The sequence below is a fragment of the Fusarium falciforme genome, chromosome 6 (assembly GCF_026873545.1).
Source record: "Fusarium falciforme chromosome 6, complete sequence".
Taxonomy (NCBI): Eukaryota; Fungi; Ascomycota; class Sordariomycetes; order Hypocreales; family Nectriaceae; genus Fusarium; species Fusarium falciforme.
In genome coordinates this window covers 942,610-958,313 of record NC_070549.1, presented here as the reverse complement: position 1 = coordinate 958,313, position 15,704 = coordinate 942,610, and the positions used below count along the sequence as shown (strand labels likewise).

The window sequence follows — 15,704 nt, the reverse complement described above, 5'->3', positions numbered from 1 at the left end:
GACTGCGTCAAAGACATAAACCACATACAACTGTTTCATTCCTTTATCCCTCTATTCTAGCCTCTAAAATATTACCTCATCTCAAATCATGACTGTTTAAATAAAGCAAACAAAATAGCAAAACACGAGGCGCTCACGCTCCCAAACTTTTACTCCCACCAACCAACGACACTTTCTACTGCTTCAACACCTCTTCGACACCCCTAAGAATGCTCACGACTCCAAGCGCACCAGGGTCTGGGATACCACCCTCCTCATCAAACCGATCCTGTCCGACGTAGCTCGCCCGTCCAAGAGCTGCCGCCATCTTTCGCGTGCCCTCTGCTCCCTTGCGTGCCTCAGCGATGGCACCCTCGAGGGAACTTTTGTCGGCATACGCGTTGACAAAGGGGATGAGAGCATCCATGAGCGTGCGGTGTCCAACACGGGCAGGAGTGTACCTGCACAGCTCCTCAAGGCCACCTTGGAGAGACTTCTTGATCAGCTCCGCCACGGCAGGCGACTTTGAAGCTGTTGCAAGCTCCGAGAGTCTGTTTGCAACGGCATTGAGGAAAATGGCGTAGATGGCACCTGATGTACCGCCCATGCTCCTCTCTGCGGTAGTAGCCGTTCGTCGGAAAATTTGTCCAATGTCGAGAGACTCGGCGTCGTCCTTTTGGAACTCCTTGACCAGACCTGCACGGATTAGCTGACGAAGCATTAATGATCTGGGGAGATCGTACCGTTTACGCCGTTGAGGAGTGTCTCTCCGCAGTCTCCATCGCCAGCAAGCGTGTCGTACTCGGTGATCTTGGGCTCATCTTGTGCTGTCGTCTTTGCTACCGAGTCGATGATGGACTTGACAAGCGTTGTTGGAACTACATGAGAGGTCAGCTTCATCCACGCCATGTTGAAATGCACTTTACTCACCCTTGACTCCAGTCTCCCGTCCATTCGGCTTGGCTGCTGCAACCTTTGTTTCCCGCTTCGACACAGACTCGGCATCCGTCGCCCATCCGTGAATCGAACGAGGCCAAGCGGGCGCAGTAGTAGGAGCATCGAGAAGCTCCTCCAGCTCCTCATCGAGCTCCAGCAACGTCACCGAGAATCCAGGTCCATCGAGCGAAGTCACAAACGTCCCCACCAAACTCCTGGCAATCTTGATATCCCGCGAACCCAGCTGAGAGACAACCTCATCCGCAATGATACCTAGCTCAAGAACACTAAGTCCACCAAGGTTATTAACCATGAGCGCCACGCGTTGACCTGGCTTGGGCTGCCACATGTTTGCCTTTTGCGTAAACATGATATCGAGCGCCTTCTGAACCGTCGTCTCGAGGCTGGGAATCTTTTCGCGCTTGACACCGGGCTCGTTGTGGATGCCCATGCCGAACTCGAGCTGGTCGACGGGGAGGGATTCTTGGTTGGCTCGGCCGGGGACGTTGCACCTGTCGAGGCTCGCGGCGACGGTGGCCATTTGCGAGGCGGCCTTTTTGGCGACTGCGACGACGTCTTCGAGGGAGGCTCTGTAATAAATTCATGTTAGACGATGTGAGGCAATGGGATTGTTTGGACTTACCCCTTGGTTGCTTTGGCTCCAGCAATCTTGTGGCAAAAGACTGTTCCTGCGAGACCGCGCTGGCCGACGAGAGTGTTGCCCTCGACAGAGACATCGTCTCCTACAATCACCATTTCCACCTTTTGACCCTCTGCCTTTGCCTTTTCAGCAGCCAATCCAAAGTTGAGTTTGTCACCCGTGTAGTTCTTGACGATCAATAAGGAGCTGTATCCAAGTCAGCCAAAACCTCACCACATCAATTCGCAATACGTACCCCTTGGATGACTTGACAGTCTGCAGACCCGTCAAGATCTGCGAAGCAGAAGGAGAGGCAAAGATTTCGCCTGCAATGACAACATCGAGGGCGCCTTCGCCGAGGTATCCCGCATGAGCTGGCTCATGGCCAGAGCCTCCACCAGAGAGAAGCACAACCTTGTCATCTTGAGGATCACGTCGTCGGTAAAGAACTAGAAAGTCAGTTTGTTTATTTACATTCAGTTTTTTTTTTTTTTTTCGTTGGACTCACCCTTTTCGGACGCAATGAGACTCAATGAGGGATCGTGGAGTATACAGCTCCGTAGACCTCGCTCGACGGGGCTCGAGACCCCACTGATGAAACTCTTGCCTACAAGCTGTTAGCATGGAAACTTGACCAACCACACCATAACATTCATACCCAGAGTCATTGTTGATTAGTTTTCGTCTCTTGATGATAGATCTGACAGTAAAACACTCGCAAAGGCCTCAGACTGGGAATGCTCGTCTTCTTGATCTATCTCGTTGCCAGGCGGTCCAAACTTCCATCTTGGGATAGCTCGCTCACCTTGTGCTCAGGCACCTTTACCCTCGATTTTCCCGCGGTCCCGCGGCCCCGCGTCCATGATGGCTGAAGCGCGGGGGGCTAATCTTGCCCTCTTACGGATAAAGGAAAAAAGTAAATGGGGGCTCCTGACCATTGTTCCTGTCGTACCACCCCTGAACCTCTAGGCGGGCTGTGCTACCCGGGGGAGGGGCTTTGCCGGTGTCCACAGTGATTGCTGAGGGTGTGTGATTGAGAGAGGGATAACCTATTGCTGAGATTAAGCGGTTGCTTAGTGGGTGAAGAGTCGATGTTTGGCAGTTGGGTTAAGATTGAATATGTCGCCCTCACCAGCTGAAATGGATGATTGTGTGGTAGACTGATTGTCGCTTGAGCTTACTTGCCTACCCGAGACTCTCACGGGCAAACAGAAGCGCAATTGTTTGCCGTAGGTGTTGGGAAGAAGATATTGAGAATATTCCAAGTAATGAACTTTTCTCTACGTGTAGTACCAATGAGAGTTCCGTGCTGTCAAGTCACCGATTTATTTATGATTGTTATGTTGAGTTCTACACAAAGTGAGACTCTTGCGCCTGTATTACCCAAGAAACTCCTCACCTTGACTTCTTCATCGGCAGTGACTTAACTAACACTGTACATAAACAAAAACGAATTTCCTTTCCACACTGTATACATGTCTCTCACGAGTTACCCGGAAAACATCCCAGACTGCAATGACCTCCGGCCTTACCTTGTCGGTGAGGGCGTGATCTGTCTGCACCTCTTGGCCTGTACGGCATTTAGAAGCGGACTTCTCTCCCCCCGGTCCTTTCCAGCGCATGCAGCTTCCCGATGGACTGGCGAAATGCAACTCTGTTGGATCGGCTCCGTTCATCGGCGCATCTTTGAACGCCCGACTTGCTCGTTTCGGCAATGCCCCGTAAACGTTTAGCGATTGGTTGGTTATGCTCCGCGGTGACCCACTTCTCCGCGAGCTCTCCTCCGGGTTACCGAGTTCCGACTCCCAGCATGCTGTGGCTTCCTGCGGGCGGAGGATCAATGAAGAGGTTTTTTTTGTTTCTCGGCCGAGAAGAGATACGAATAATGTCATTATGCAAACTCGTCTACTTTAAGAGGGATCCTGACTCTTCAATGTTTGCTCGTCTTGTCATGATCTGAGCTTCTCTCCCTCCATCTCTACCCGAGTCATACACACCCTCTCAAAGCCGGGGCCTCCTCGTCAGTGCGAAAAAAACAAACGGGCAACCGAAGCCGGACCTTGGAAACAGAAGCGAATTCTACATCCTTGAAATCCTGCTGCCTGCGCATGCTACAACCCGGTTTAGGCCCGGCAAATAACGCTTGCAGATGCCCTGCAGCTTCTCGAAACCGCAATCGAAACATCTCGCATGGTTTCTCGCTGATCCCCAGACCCCAGAAATTCGTTGCGTGATGTGATGGGTTCCCCGCCTGGGGGCTCCGCCCATGGGGAACCGCTGTTAAAAAAAAAAAACCTTGATTATATACGAGTCAAGCAAGTAATTATGTAGATCGCAAAGAGTATATGAAGACGCCATGATCCCTTCGTGAATAGCTTCAATCACACAACACCCACATCATCTTATCAAACTATCTGCCCGTCATGTCCACCCTCCTCGTGGGAAAGCCCCTCGACTGGGCAATCACCGCAACCGCAGGCTCAGGCTTCCTACTCTTCGGATACGACCAAGGGGTAATGTCAGGCCTGTTGACGGGCGAAGCGTTCACGAGGACGTTTCCCGAGATTGACACTACCAACGGCGGCAGCGGGAGTTCTTCTCTCCAAGGCACCGTCGTGGCCATTTACGAGATTGGGTGCTTCTTTGGCGCCATCTTTTGTCTTCTTGCTGGAGAGTATCTTGGACGTCGTAGGTCTATTATGATTGGGTGTGTTGTTTTGAGTATTGGGGCTGCTCTTCAGGCTTCTGCGTTTGGCATTCCGCAGATGATTGTTGGACGAATTGTTGCGGGATTGGGAAACGGCATGAACACGAGTACAATCCGTAAGTCCCCTTTACCCTCTGAAAGCTCCAAAAACTGACAATTGGCAGCCGTGTGGCACTCTGAACTCATGAAGGCCAAGAACCGAGGTCGCGGTCTAGCCGTCGAACTAGCCATCAACATCTTTGGTGTCATGCTCTCCTACTGGGTCGACTACGGCATGTCATTCGTCTCCAACGACTCTCAATTCCGCTTCCCCCTCGCTCTTCAAATCCTCTTCGCCGTCATGACATTCTTCGGCATCCTCATGCTCCCCGAGTCTCCCCGTTGGCTCATTGCACACGACCGACATGACGAAGCCAGAGAGATTCTATGGGCTGTGAGGAAGGATGCTAGGTCGATCAGCAAGGATGATGAGTCTATTAGTCGGAGTTTGGCAGAGATTCAGCATGCCATCAAGGAGGAGCGAGAAGCTGCGCAGACGAGCAGTTTCAAGGCCATGCTGAAGAATGGAGAGCAGAAATTCCTCTATCGAACTCTCCTTGGTGTCGGCGCTCAGTTTGCGCAGCAGCTTTCTGGCATCAACCTCATCACATATGTAAGTCAGCCAATCCCCAAAGTCCCGAGCCAGTTTGCTGACTGGAAACAGTATGCGCCCGTCATCTTTCAGGAGTCGGTCGGCATGTCTCATAACCTGAGTCTCCTCCTGGCAGGCTTCAACGGCATCGCTTACTTCCTCTCGTCTCTTATCCCCATCTGGGTCATTGACCGTCTTGGTCGCCGTAAGCTTATGATGTTTGCGGCGGCTGGTCAGTGTGGATGTATGGCTATTCTTGCTGGGACTGTATCTACTGGAAAGTCTGCACCCGGTATCGTTGCTATTGTGATGTTGTTCATGTTCAGTAAGTATTCTGACCAATCCTGCCTCTGAAATGAAAGTGCTAACACTGGCTAGACTTCTTCTTTGCCGTCGGTCTCCTCGCCATCCCCTGGCTCTGTAAGTTCCCCTCCTCATACCCTCCCAACCACCACTAACCATCCCCAGTGCCCGCCGAATACGCCCCCCTCGCAATCCGAACCCGCGCCGCCGCTCTCGCCACAGCATCAAACTGGATCTTCACCTTCCTCGTTGTCGAGATCACCCCCGTCTCCATCTCGAGCATCGGCTGGAAGACGTACGTCTACTTTTGCATCTTCAACTTTGCCTTCATCCCCATGTTCTACTTCTTCTACCCCGAGACGAGACTCCTGTCGCTCGAGCAGATCGATAAGTTGTTTACTGGCGACAAGATCATGCTGCACTGGGATCACAGCATGGGTGTGCCGGGTGAGGTTTCGGGCAAGAATTTGGAGGGTGAGAGTGCTGGGTTTGAGCATGAGGAGAAGACTACGCACGAGACCAAGACAGAGTCTCTGTAGGATCACATGCAATGATTGATCCCTGAGTGAGAAGGGGAGGTATTGATAACAGGGCAAGTGTATTCCGTTGTTCATAAGCTATTGCCATAGTGTCCCGTAATCCGGCAAAATGCAGATATCCAAACCCATCCATCAACTCCCGTCCACGACCCAAATATACCCAGTGAAACTTAATTCCAAGCGAACCAACTTGGCTTCTTCTTCTCAGCCTCTTGTTTCCTCTTCCATTCTGTCTCTTCTTGCGCCATCCATGCTTGCATCATCATGCACTTCTCTTCCATCTGCGCATCCGTCAGGAAACCCCGTCCACCGTCTTCAGCTGTGTCTTTATCCTGAGAGCCGGAGTAGGTGCCTTTTGTTACACCAAGAATCTCGCAAAGACCCTCAGATTTCTCCATCAACCAATCTCCGTGACGGAGACCGTCGCGCCAGTGAGGTGGTAGTGCCTTGAAGCCGAGCAGAGCACCAAGGAGAGCGCCAGCGAAGCATGCATTTGTGTCGGCGTCGCCGCCCTCCATGATGAGGTCAGTGATGAGCTTCTCAAAGATCGCAAGCTGTGATCGAAGCTGGCTGTTGGACTCGAGTTGTCGCATAGCAAGACGAAGGAGCAAAATTCCAGAGCCAAACGTCTTGTAGACGTAACCGATCTTTGTGCTCTCATCCAACTTCAAGTCTGCCAGAGTCTTGGCTGTGGTATGGTACTTGAAGTCGTCAATCTTCAACCGAGGCTCGTCCTTTCGATCCTGTTTCTTGAGCTCCTTCTCACGGCGGGCAGTGTACCATGCGAGGCCCTTTTCAATCATGTCGTCGACGTGACGCTCTTTTCGGATATCGCCAAGAACAAGACCACGGACGAGAGCAGTGCCGATGACGCAGGAGACGACACATCGGGGGTCGGCATGTGTGACGACGGAGAATTTGGCGGCGATCTTGAAAGTGTCTTCGAGGGACTTGTTAAGGCACATGAGTCCTAGGGGATGTGTTCGCATCAAACTTCCATTGGGAGCGGCCTTGTATTTGCCTGTCGTCCAAAAATTTCGTGCTGTTCCCTCAGGGTCGTCCAGGTATGTCTTTGTTCGAACGATGCCTCCCACGGTGCGTCCCAGTCCAAGAGGCAATGTATCGAGTGCACGAAGTCCCATACGGACCCAAACAGATAGCCTCGAGGCAAAGTCTTTGGGATCAAGCTTCTTCCCGTCGCTGTGAAGATAAGACATGAGAATCAGGACAGCATGATCAGTGTCGTCTGTCCAATCACCAGGACGGTGAAAGTTGCGGTGGTGATCGCGTCTAAAGGCAGTAGCTTGGTCTGCAGGCAGCAGAGTAAAGAAGCGATCAGGATATGCCCCGGCCGACATCTCAGCAGAGAGAAACTCTGTATACAATCCGATCGCATCTCCAAGAGCTGAGCCAAAGAGAGTACCGATAATGCGATCCTGAGCGACCGACTTGGCCGACTCGGAGGAGAAGACAGGTGAAGCCATGCTGGGCGTGCTTTTCTTTGAAGACATGATGGGAGAAGCACAGTCGACACGGGAGCCCAAGTTATATGCTTCTTTCAGGTTGCAGGCATCCAAATTGATTGACTGGTCGAGGCAATAGATCGCGAGACCATTTCTGCGGCTGAAGGGGGCGGTGGAGCACTGCCACACACGGGACTAACTAGCACCGAAGGGGAGATCACCCGGGCGCATGTTAAAGCGGTTGCCTGATGACACGCAGGAGGATTTGCGAGCTGCATTTACCCAATGACATGGATGGTGTTGGAGATATGATTGCTTCCAGGATAAGGAGTGGGCTTTAGTGAAGTACAGTGTGGCAGGGGATATCAGGCACACCATATTCAGAAAACCCTCGTCTGCCTGCTATGAACGTCTATCCTAATGTTAGTCTTGGAAAAGCCCTAAAATAATCCAAAATAGAGCACACCTTATCAAGTCCCTTCTAGCCCCTTTCCCTTACGCCGAGGCACATGTGCGCTAATGGCTCCCTACAGTATTCATCGAACCGCCTTGCGTTTCTGCACTGTACGGCGGCCTGTCTGCCTCGCAGGGCTGAGACCGTGTCCAAGCGGTCGAGCTAATCAACATGGCTTCTATTAGTTCAGGATAGTTGCTTGGACATGCAGTTACTATTCTTATAGATGGTTCAAATATGCACTACTCAGTCTCCCAAGTCTCCCCAAAACTCCCTTAGATCCTCTGCCCTCCACCTCGTGCTCCATCCGCTCTCCCTCTCGATCCTCTCCAACAACTCTAGTATCGCCTTGTGCTCGCTGGGATGACTCATACATCGTCCAGCAATCCACAAAGGCTGAATCCCGTTTGTCCATGCCCCGTGGTGGTCGTTAGACAAGCTTATCCCGCAAGCCTGTCGCGCGTGCCATAGGATACTCCTTGGCTTTGCGGGGAGACTGAGTCGTATGCCCGACGGCTGGTTCTGGAGCATGAGGATTGAAGCTGTGTGATGAAGCTGGTTGCCTGAAATGGCGGCGGGGTTGGAGAAAAGAATAGTTGGAAAGGGGGATTTGCCGCTGGGGATGGTCATGATGGGGTGCAATGGGGCTGGTCGTTGCTGATACCAGTCGTGGAGATACTCCCAAAGCTGAAGCCAGCGAGCGCGAAACTCGGAATCGTTGCGGGCTGGTGCTTGAAGAGTATGTGAAGGGAGAGGGGCCAAAAGATCGAGGACTTGGGCTATCAGGTAGACGGAATAATTTGCCCACTGCTCAAAGTCTGTCGCGTTTCGAAAGAGCTCGACATCCGCTTCAATCGACCCTGAAGCCCAGTGGGAGACGTCTATGAGCGTCTTCACCGACGATATTAGTCCACCACAGACGTCCATCCGGGCAAAGCACCAAAAGAGCGCCTGCTCAGTGCCTCCAACGAAGCCATTGATCCCTACAGCCTCCATTAGACTGGCGCATCCGTCGAGGTGCCTCTGCCACGCTTTGGGTGAGCAGCTAAGCATCTCCAACACGCAAAGTATGACGCATGTAGCTATAACGGCCGTCCCTCGAGTCGGCAGGTGAGGGAGTAGGAGGTGTATGGCTTCTTGGTAGAGGGCGAGGCTTCGGTCGGTCGGGAGAGTCTTTTTGAGCTCAAGCTGTCGCGCCGAGAGGGCCAGCATCGAGTATCGGAGGTGATCGTTATTTTTGGTCATTGTCGGGAGAATCTGTTGGAAATGTCGATCTCTGTCGAACTTGTCCAGCCAAGGGGCAATCTCGTCAAAGTAGTTCTTCCAGAGAGCGCATTCCTCCTCTTCTGAAAGGAGTGGTGTTGTGGATGGATGGAAATCGGGTATCTGGAGAGTGACGTCTGTTTCGGCTATGGTGGAGCTCCCTTGAGTACTATTGACATCAAGCCGAGGTGTCGTTGACCTTGTCGGGGCGACAGATCTCGTTTCCTGTATTAGATGATTGCGTAGTGTGGAATGAAGTTCGTGATATGCCGAGCCTGGTAGAAAGATGCCATCCTCGGACATGTCTCCTGGTGTGAATGCCTGTATCTGTTCCATGTAAGGATACTCAATGTCCATCGAGACTTGAAGCGCAGAGTCTATTGCGACTCGTGAGTGGTTTTGGGCAGTTTGCCCACTTTGGCTGAAGTAAAGGAGGTCTGCGACAGCGCTCTCGGTCTGTCGCTGGGACGAAGGCGAGCTCCCAACCGTAGGTGGGGTGAGATAGCTTCCCGGGGCATTGTTCAAGTGCCCCAAGCTTGTAGGTCTCGCATTTGATCCCACGTTTGTCGGTATTGAGCGGCCTGAATCCGAATGTTAACAATCTCGCGATAGAGTCGACGTGTACAAACCTACCCATTGGACTCGCATCAGCGTCGTCATCTTCCAATTCTAGCAGCGACGACGGGGCATTGTAATCGCGAATAACCTCGGATGTGACGTCGAGAATCTCAAACTCCCTGGGCCGTCTCCTGGCCATCTTGCGCATCGACGGATGTCGGCCATCCAGACCCTGTGCGTTCTCGGCGCGAAACGTAATCTTGAGTCCCCATTCGCAGTGCTCGCTCCGTCTGCGACATGTACCGCAGGCTGGACGTCCCTCGTCGCATTTTCTCTTCTTTCGGCGGCAGTTGAGGCATCCTGACCTCGTCCGGGTCTTCTTGGGTACCTGCTGAGGCCGCTCCATATTGGTCAGGTGTAGCCGCTGATTTTTAGCGGAGATGGGAACCCGTCAGGGAATCGCAACTCTTGGGGACCATCAACCCTGGCGTCTTGGGCGCATGGCTGTGGAGAAAGGTCCAAGGAACTGGTTCGCGGTGGGCAGAGGATAAGACAGGCAGAATCTCGAGCTGAAGGATCATGCCTGTCTCTGTTGAGGATGCGGAAGATGAAGCCGAATGATCGGCTACGGAGCGGAAGGAGGTCGGTGTTACCGCTTCAGGTTTGCCGAGGCAAGTCTAAGCGAAGCATGACGCTTGGACTGACCAGATGATGGTTTCAGAGGGCAATCAAATTCTGGGGGATGACAGGCCAGATATTTATTTAGTATGGATAATATTGCCGTATTCTTGATACCATCCTTTACAATTGAACTCAGGGTTCATTGGCTATCGCCTTGTAGGCAATGCTGGCCATCCCGCGTCAGATCTGAAGATATTTGGACGCGGTGTAACCTGTCTCTCGCCCAGGGCAATGGCGAAGAATTAAAAAGACAACATGGCTTTTTGGGCGTTTAAATACTGGCGACATTGACAGAGTTGGGCTTTATGGTGCATTTCTTCCACCGCACAAGTCGGCAGGAGCAGAATATCCGGTCTGTGCCTCGTGAGGCGGGGCAGCATCCAAGCCTGGAATGCTTCAAAATTAGCCCACTCTCAACTTCTTCATCATACATCGCCCGCGCTCCTTTCTCCGCCTCACATACATAGCACCATCGACGAGATACCCTCGTCGAAATCCACATCTCAAAGCCATGCCTAGACCTGCTTCCCTCCGTGACATCATCCGCCAGCATCCACGTGAGCGGCTCCTAGTGCAGCCTCTCGAGTGGACGGCGCGCCATCTCGAGCTGCTGCATTGCTCCTTTGAAGAGGAAAAATCCAAAGAGGGAGACCCTGAAAAGGAGGAAGTGTTGTATAATAATGGAGAAGGTGTTCAGGTTCCTGACGCAAATGAGTCAGGAAAAAAGAAGCCTGTTGATCGTTGGGCTCGCACTGCCGAGCGTCTAGCAACCTATGAGATGAAGACTGCGGCTATGAAGAAGCTCTTGGCAGAAGTCGACGGGCCTCTAAAATTTCTCCGGTAAGGGAGTAATCAGGTGCAAACACCCAATCCGATTATCTGACACCTTCACTGCATAGGCCCTTTGGATATTTCTGCTACGGCTTCGAGCATGAATTTCGCCTACATGGCGCCGTCTTTGCGGAGCGTGCAGTCGGAACGCAGGCACCCGTATTCGCCTTTATGCAACGCGGCATGATTAAGATACAGCGTGAAGGTGTCTTTTCTCTGCCTCGACCACGACGGCCGAATCCTCCAGCCGAGCTTATCAGGAAGATGAGATTAAAACAACTGGAGCCATCTGACCCATGGTGTGACCCGTACATCCTGGCCGTGCTCGTAGGATTGGCGCAATCACAGGCACAGAACCAGTCCTTGGAAAAAGACTCGGATGGCAAGGGCCGTCCTAATGTTTTCAAGGTTAGTTTTCTTCATCTTTGTGTAACGAGGCCATGCTCGGCTGACAGCATCTTAGGTTTGCGCTGTGCTTGTGGACGAGACAAACACAGACACGATGGGATTCTACACCGCAAAAATCTCTACCGAGTTTCTCAGCAAGTTCGAGTACCCAGATGGCCTGAAGCCCACGAAAGAGACTTTATCGTCTTCTTTGTGCATCAAACACAGAAAGATGACGTTTCAACCATATTCGACTTTAAGGGAAAGGCTGATTGAAGCAATGTCGCCTTGCTTTGATAATGCTGAGGCTATCCAGGAATAGCGGCGGGGTTTAACTCAAACACCATCCAAGATTTAAATTATGCCCAACAAAGAATGGTATAACCAATGCCCATTTGGAAAGCTCGTCAAGGAATGAAGCGGCTCAAGATGAACTAAGCGACAATATCAATAGAAAGCGAAATTGCAGTCCTATTCATTGCAGAGTTTGATTCAAGGTTGCTCTGCAATTCTTTCGGCTTTTCCTTGTTAACGAATGTTTGATTTGTTGTGAAGCTTAGAAATGGTAAGCAAAAATACCTATCAAAGTCAACACAGAAGTGTTAGAAAGCAGGCAGGGATCTAAAAATGTGAATGTGATCAGTGGAGGCATCGTACCTGGGTGGTTATTCAGAGTCACAGAGCACACCCCCGCTTTTGCCAAAGATATTTGGCGCCAAACTCGTACATTCCAACCCCCTTCCTCCACATCCCTACACGCAGCCACAACACCTCAACTTTCACCGCCAAAATGCCTGCCATCCATGTAGAGATTGATCCTGATGGAGACACTCTCATAGTTCTCCCTCATCGTAAGTCCTTCTCCCTCGTCCTAGCGATGACATCGCCCTGGCCTTCACCCTACCGGCCACTCGAGGTTCAGTATACTCGAGATGGCGGCAAAGAGCCTCTTGCTGACCATTTGACGCAAATTCCAACTTGAAGCTGAACCAGATCCTGATGCCGAAGAGTCTGAGGACGAAGAGGAAAATGACAAGGGACCAGATGCCGAAATGCCAGATGTCGAAGAGCCTTCCCAGTCGTGCTTCAAAGTCTCGATGAAGCATCTCGTCCTGGCTTCGCCACGAGCAAAGAAGATGTTTGAGGGAAACTACGCTGAAGCTCAACCGGGTACTGATGGTCTACGTCGATGGACATTTGAACCAATCTTCGATGCCAAGGCCTTTCGGATCGTCATGAATGCAATCCACGGCCATACTCGCAAGATGCCACGGACTATGACACTCAGAAGGTTGGCCAAGATCTCTGCCATCGTTGACGATCTGGATTGCTCTCAATCCTTGTGGTTCTATGCCAAGACGTGGCTCGCTGAGTTGAACACATACATGGACGATGATAACTTTAGAAGGTGGATGCTCATTTCTTTTGTATTTGACGAGCCAGAGCTGTTCGAGTCAGCAACCAAGCTTGCGATCCGTAGAGGGGACGGACCATTCGATGCATGCGGCCTCCCAATACGTCCCAAAATCATTGGTATGATAACTATCTGGGATTCTATGCGGTTCCGTCTAACGTCGCAAATAGACACAATAGACGCCGAGAGGGAGAAGCACATCGCAAGAATAGTCGACGGGGTCGCATCACTCACCGAGGAAGTCAAAACGAAGAAGTGCGACCCTCAGTGCAAGTCCATGACGTTTGGTGTTTTGACACTATATCTTATATCGGCCAACCTTGTCCTTCCATCTCCATCTAGACCCTATCTTGACCTGAGATTGAGTAGGATCTGCCATCAGTTGAATGATTTTCGACTCCCACTCGCCTACCGCCCAGGCGAGTCGTTTAAGAAAAGTTGGAAGCGCTCTAAAGACTTGTGGTTTTTTCAAGAGGTCCCATTACGAGGGCCGGATCCTAGTCCGCCACAAGGCGTTGATAGTCACAGCTGCGATCTACGGGATCTAGTCTCCCGTTCGCTCTCGAGCTTATCAACCACTCCCTGGGGCCTGAATCTCTCGGACTTTCGTTAGCGTGCCCAGGGAAACCGCACACTTTTCTCTCTTTATATGGGACGGAGAGAGGAGAGAGGGGGGAGAGTTGTCTTGGTCGATAAATAGCTAGTTGCTGGTTTGATAGCTGGAAAAGCCTTGGGGGGCCTTTCTTGTTCTTGGTATATGCGGCCTTTATAGCAATATAGATACCGAGACCTGAAACTCAACACGAAGCCCAAATATTCGCCACATTGACTACCCACCAGGATAAGATACCGATGGGCATCATCAAACACGTGAAAGAAGCTGGAGTTCTGATCACGTAACAGTAATATTGGGTGCAAAGGGGGAGGCTGCGGAATGGAGGAAAACTTCTCGTCACAGGTGCCACCTTGGTCGCTACTCGAGTCAGATAGCGAAATCGGTGGGCATGTCCGGTATTCACTCCCTAACTCCAGGCCGAGGATTGCTACTCTGACGGTGAGCTGAAGGCCGACGATTTCCTCTCTTCTCGGTAAGTTGGTGTTGTCCGTGACCGAAAAGAGAAGCTCGGCCACAAAACCGGCCACCTCGACATCGGCATCACAGCCCATATGAGTATAGCAGCTTGACTACATTCTCGATATAGAATAAACTCTGGGACGTTAGCAAAATACGAGCAAACATAGCCCACGTCGGCATCACCGTCGGTCAGATATGAGGTGTTTCCCAAGCCGCGTCCCCCGCCCACGTTGTCCCCGGAAGGACAGGACAAACAGGCATGGGTTAATCCCACCAATCGAGACTCGGCCGCAGTACTATACGGGAAACTTCATGGCAGCGCGGAGCCGACTATTGAAACCTTCTCGGGTTTCGGTAACCCCATTAAACATGCTGGGCAAGACACCCTGGCCCCGGGTAGAGATGGTTCGACGGGCCGCGCGGGTTCATCGTCTGGTTTTCATGCAGGAGGGCGGGTGCGGTCACGGTGAACCAGCACTCTAGACGAAACTCTAAACATCTTCCTTCCATCCTCGGATTAAAACGGCCAGCAGGGTGGCCCTTTTGGTCTCAGGGGTTGGGGCGATATGCCGAAGGGTCATCCCTGGTTTCGGCTTTGGGCGACCCCTGCTAGCACCCGCTTGTCAGGCCAATGGGAGATTGGAGGGATTCCCGTGTGCATCAGCCCTAGCCGTGGTCGTCTCATCTCTCAGGTCCTTTATTGTTTCAACGGGTTTTGCTATATAAGCCGTGCTCTGCTGAGGGAGTTTGGACTATTCATCCCCAAGCATCTCAAGCATCTCTCGACTCAGTACAGCTCACTCACCGCACTCTATCAACATGAAGTTCCTCTCTCTCCTCCTCGCCGCCCCGGCTCTTGTCTTTGCCAGAGACCTGAGCACCGAAGTCGTCAAGGGTACCTCTACCCACTATGGCGGTAACCTGAACGGAGGCACCTGCTCCTTCGTGTCTTACTCGCTTCCCGCCGGCATCTACGGAACCGCCTTTTCCGGCTCCAACTGGAACTTGGCTGCCAACTGTGGTGCCTGTATCGAGGTTACCGGTCCTAATGGCAAGAAGATCAAGACTATGGTAAGCCCTACTGAAACAATCCCTCAGTGTGGGCATGGGTCTTGAGCGAGGCCATTTGAACTGCTCACTATGCATTCATGTCTGTTTTCTAACACTCTACAGATTGTTGACAAGTGCCCCGAGTGCGACAAGGGCCACCTGGATCTCTTCCAGAACACCTTTGACGCTGTTGGCGGATCCAACGGTCTTGTTTCCACCTCGTACAAGTGGGTGACTTGCGACATCACCACTCCTCTTGTTCTCCGCAACAAGGAGGGTAAGTTTCTTCAAACTCATCAAATTCAATTCAAGACCAAAGAATAACCATCTCCCAGGCACCAGCCAGTGGTGGTTCAGCATGCAGGTCCGCAACAGCAACGTCCCCGTCAAGAGCCTCGAGGTCAGCACCGACGGCGGCAAGTCGTGGAAGGGCACCACCCGCCGGGACTACAACTTTTTCGAAAACCCCAGCGGCTTCGGAACCCAGACCGTCGATGTTCGTGTCACTGGCTCTACCGGCGCCACCATCATTGTCAAGAACGTCAGCGTCGAGCCCATGAAGGAGACCAAGGCCGGCTCCAACTTCCCTTGAGTGGGGACTTGGCTTCTGACATGGTAACGGGTTCTGGATGTATCATGTGTCGGATGACTTGGATGTTATGGTTCATGTTGTATGTATTGAAACGATAAGCACTATAATACATACCCATATACATTTTACACAAACCTTGATTTCGATTGCACTGCCCTCAACGATTCTGTTTCGATTCAATGAAACCGAACCGTTTCATTT

At 51.8% G+C, this 15,704-nt stretch overlaps 4 protein-coding genes and 2 pseudogenes across 6 annotated transcripts, besides 2 other annotated features; 3 read left to right on the top strand and 3 right to left on the bottom strand.

Annotated features, from left to right (window-relative positions):
- Positions 1 to 175: 175 nt before the first annotated feature.
- NCS54_00784700 lies at positions 176 to 2,169 on the bottom strand (annotated as a pseudogene). The gene is made up of 6 exons: positions 2,064 to 2,169; positions 1,812 to 2,004; positions 1,559 to 1,762; positions 910 to 1,505; positions 723 to 857; positions 176 to 675 (listed from the first exon to the last, which is right to left on the bottom strand).
- Positions 176 to 2,169: a sequence feature.
- Positions 2,170 to 3,978: 1,809 nt separating this feature from the next.
- On the top strand, positions 3,979 to 5,735 carry NCS54_00784600 (MFS domain-containing protein; the record flags this gene model as incomplete). Its single annotated transcript, XM_053153252.1, has 5 exons — positions 3,979 to 4,378; positions 4,427 to 4,914; positions 4,966 to 5,218; positions 5,272 to 5,313; positions 5,362 to 5,735. 5 exons carry the CDS (start codon positions 3,979 to 3,981, stop codon positions 5,733 to 5,735), a joined length of 1,557 nt encoding a protein of 518 aa, XP_053009227.1.
- Positions 5,736 to 5,905: 170 nt separating this feature from the next.
- NCS54_00784500 (Hypothetical protein) lies at positions 5,906 to 7,246 on the bottom strand (the record flags this gene model as incomplete). Its single annotated transcript, XM_053153251.1, has 1 exon — positions 5,906 to 7,246. One exon carries the CDS (start codon positions 7,244 to 7,246, stop codon positions 5,906 to 5,908), a length of 1,341 nt encoding a protein of 446 aa, XP_053009226.1.
- Positions 7,247 to 7,898: 652 nt separating this feature from the next.
- On the bottom strand, positions 7,899 to 9,879 carry NCS54_00784400 (Zn(2)-C6 fungal-type domain-containing protein; the record flags this gene model as incomplete). Its single annotated transcript, XM_053153250.1, has 2 exons — positions 7,899 to 9,496; positions 9,549 to 9,879. 2 exons carry the CDS (start codon positions 9,877 to 9,879, stop codon positions 7,899 to 7,901), a joined length of 1,929 nt encoding a protein of 642 aa, XP_053009225.1.
- Positions 9,880 to 10,665: 786 nt separating this feature from the next.
- Positions 10,666 to 13,399, top strand: NCS54_00784300 (Hypothetical protein; the record flags this gene model as incomplete). Its single annotated transcript, XM_053153249.1, has 5 exons — positions 10,666 to 10,994; positions 11,054 to 11,393; positions 11,449 to 11,537; positions 12,078 to 12,223; positions 12,357 to 13,399. The coding sequence occupies 5 exons, from the start codon at positions 10,666 to 10,668 to the stop codon at positions 13,397 to 13,399; spliced, it is 1,947 nt and encodes a 648-aa protein (XP_053009224.1).
- A 1,254-nt stretch (positions 13,400 to 14,653) lies between these two features.
- NCS54_00784200 lies at positions 14,654 to 15,503 on the top strand (annotated as a pseudogene). Its single transcript has 3 exons — positions 14,654 to 14,932; positions 15,035 to 15,188; positions 15,247 to 15,503.
- Positions 14,654 to 15,503: a sequence feature.
- Positions 15,504 to 15,704: the final 201 nt, after the last annotated feature.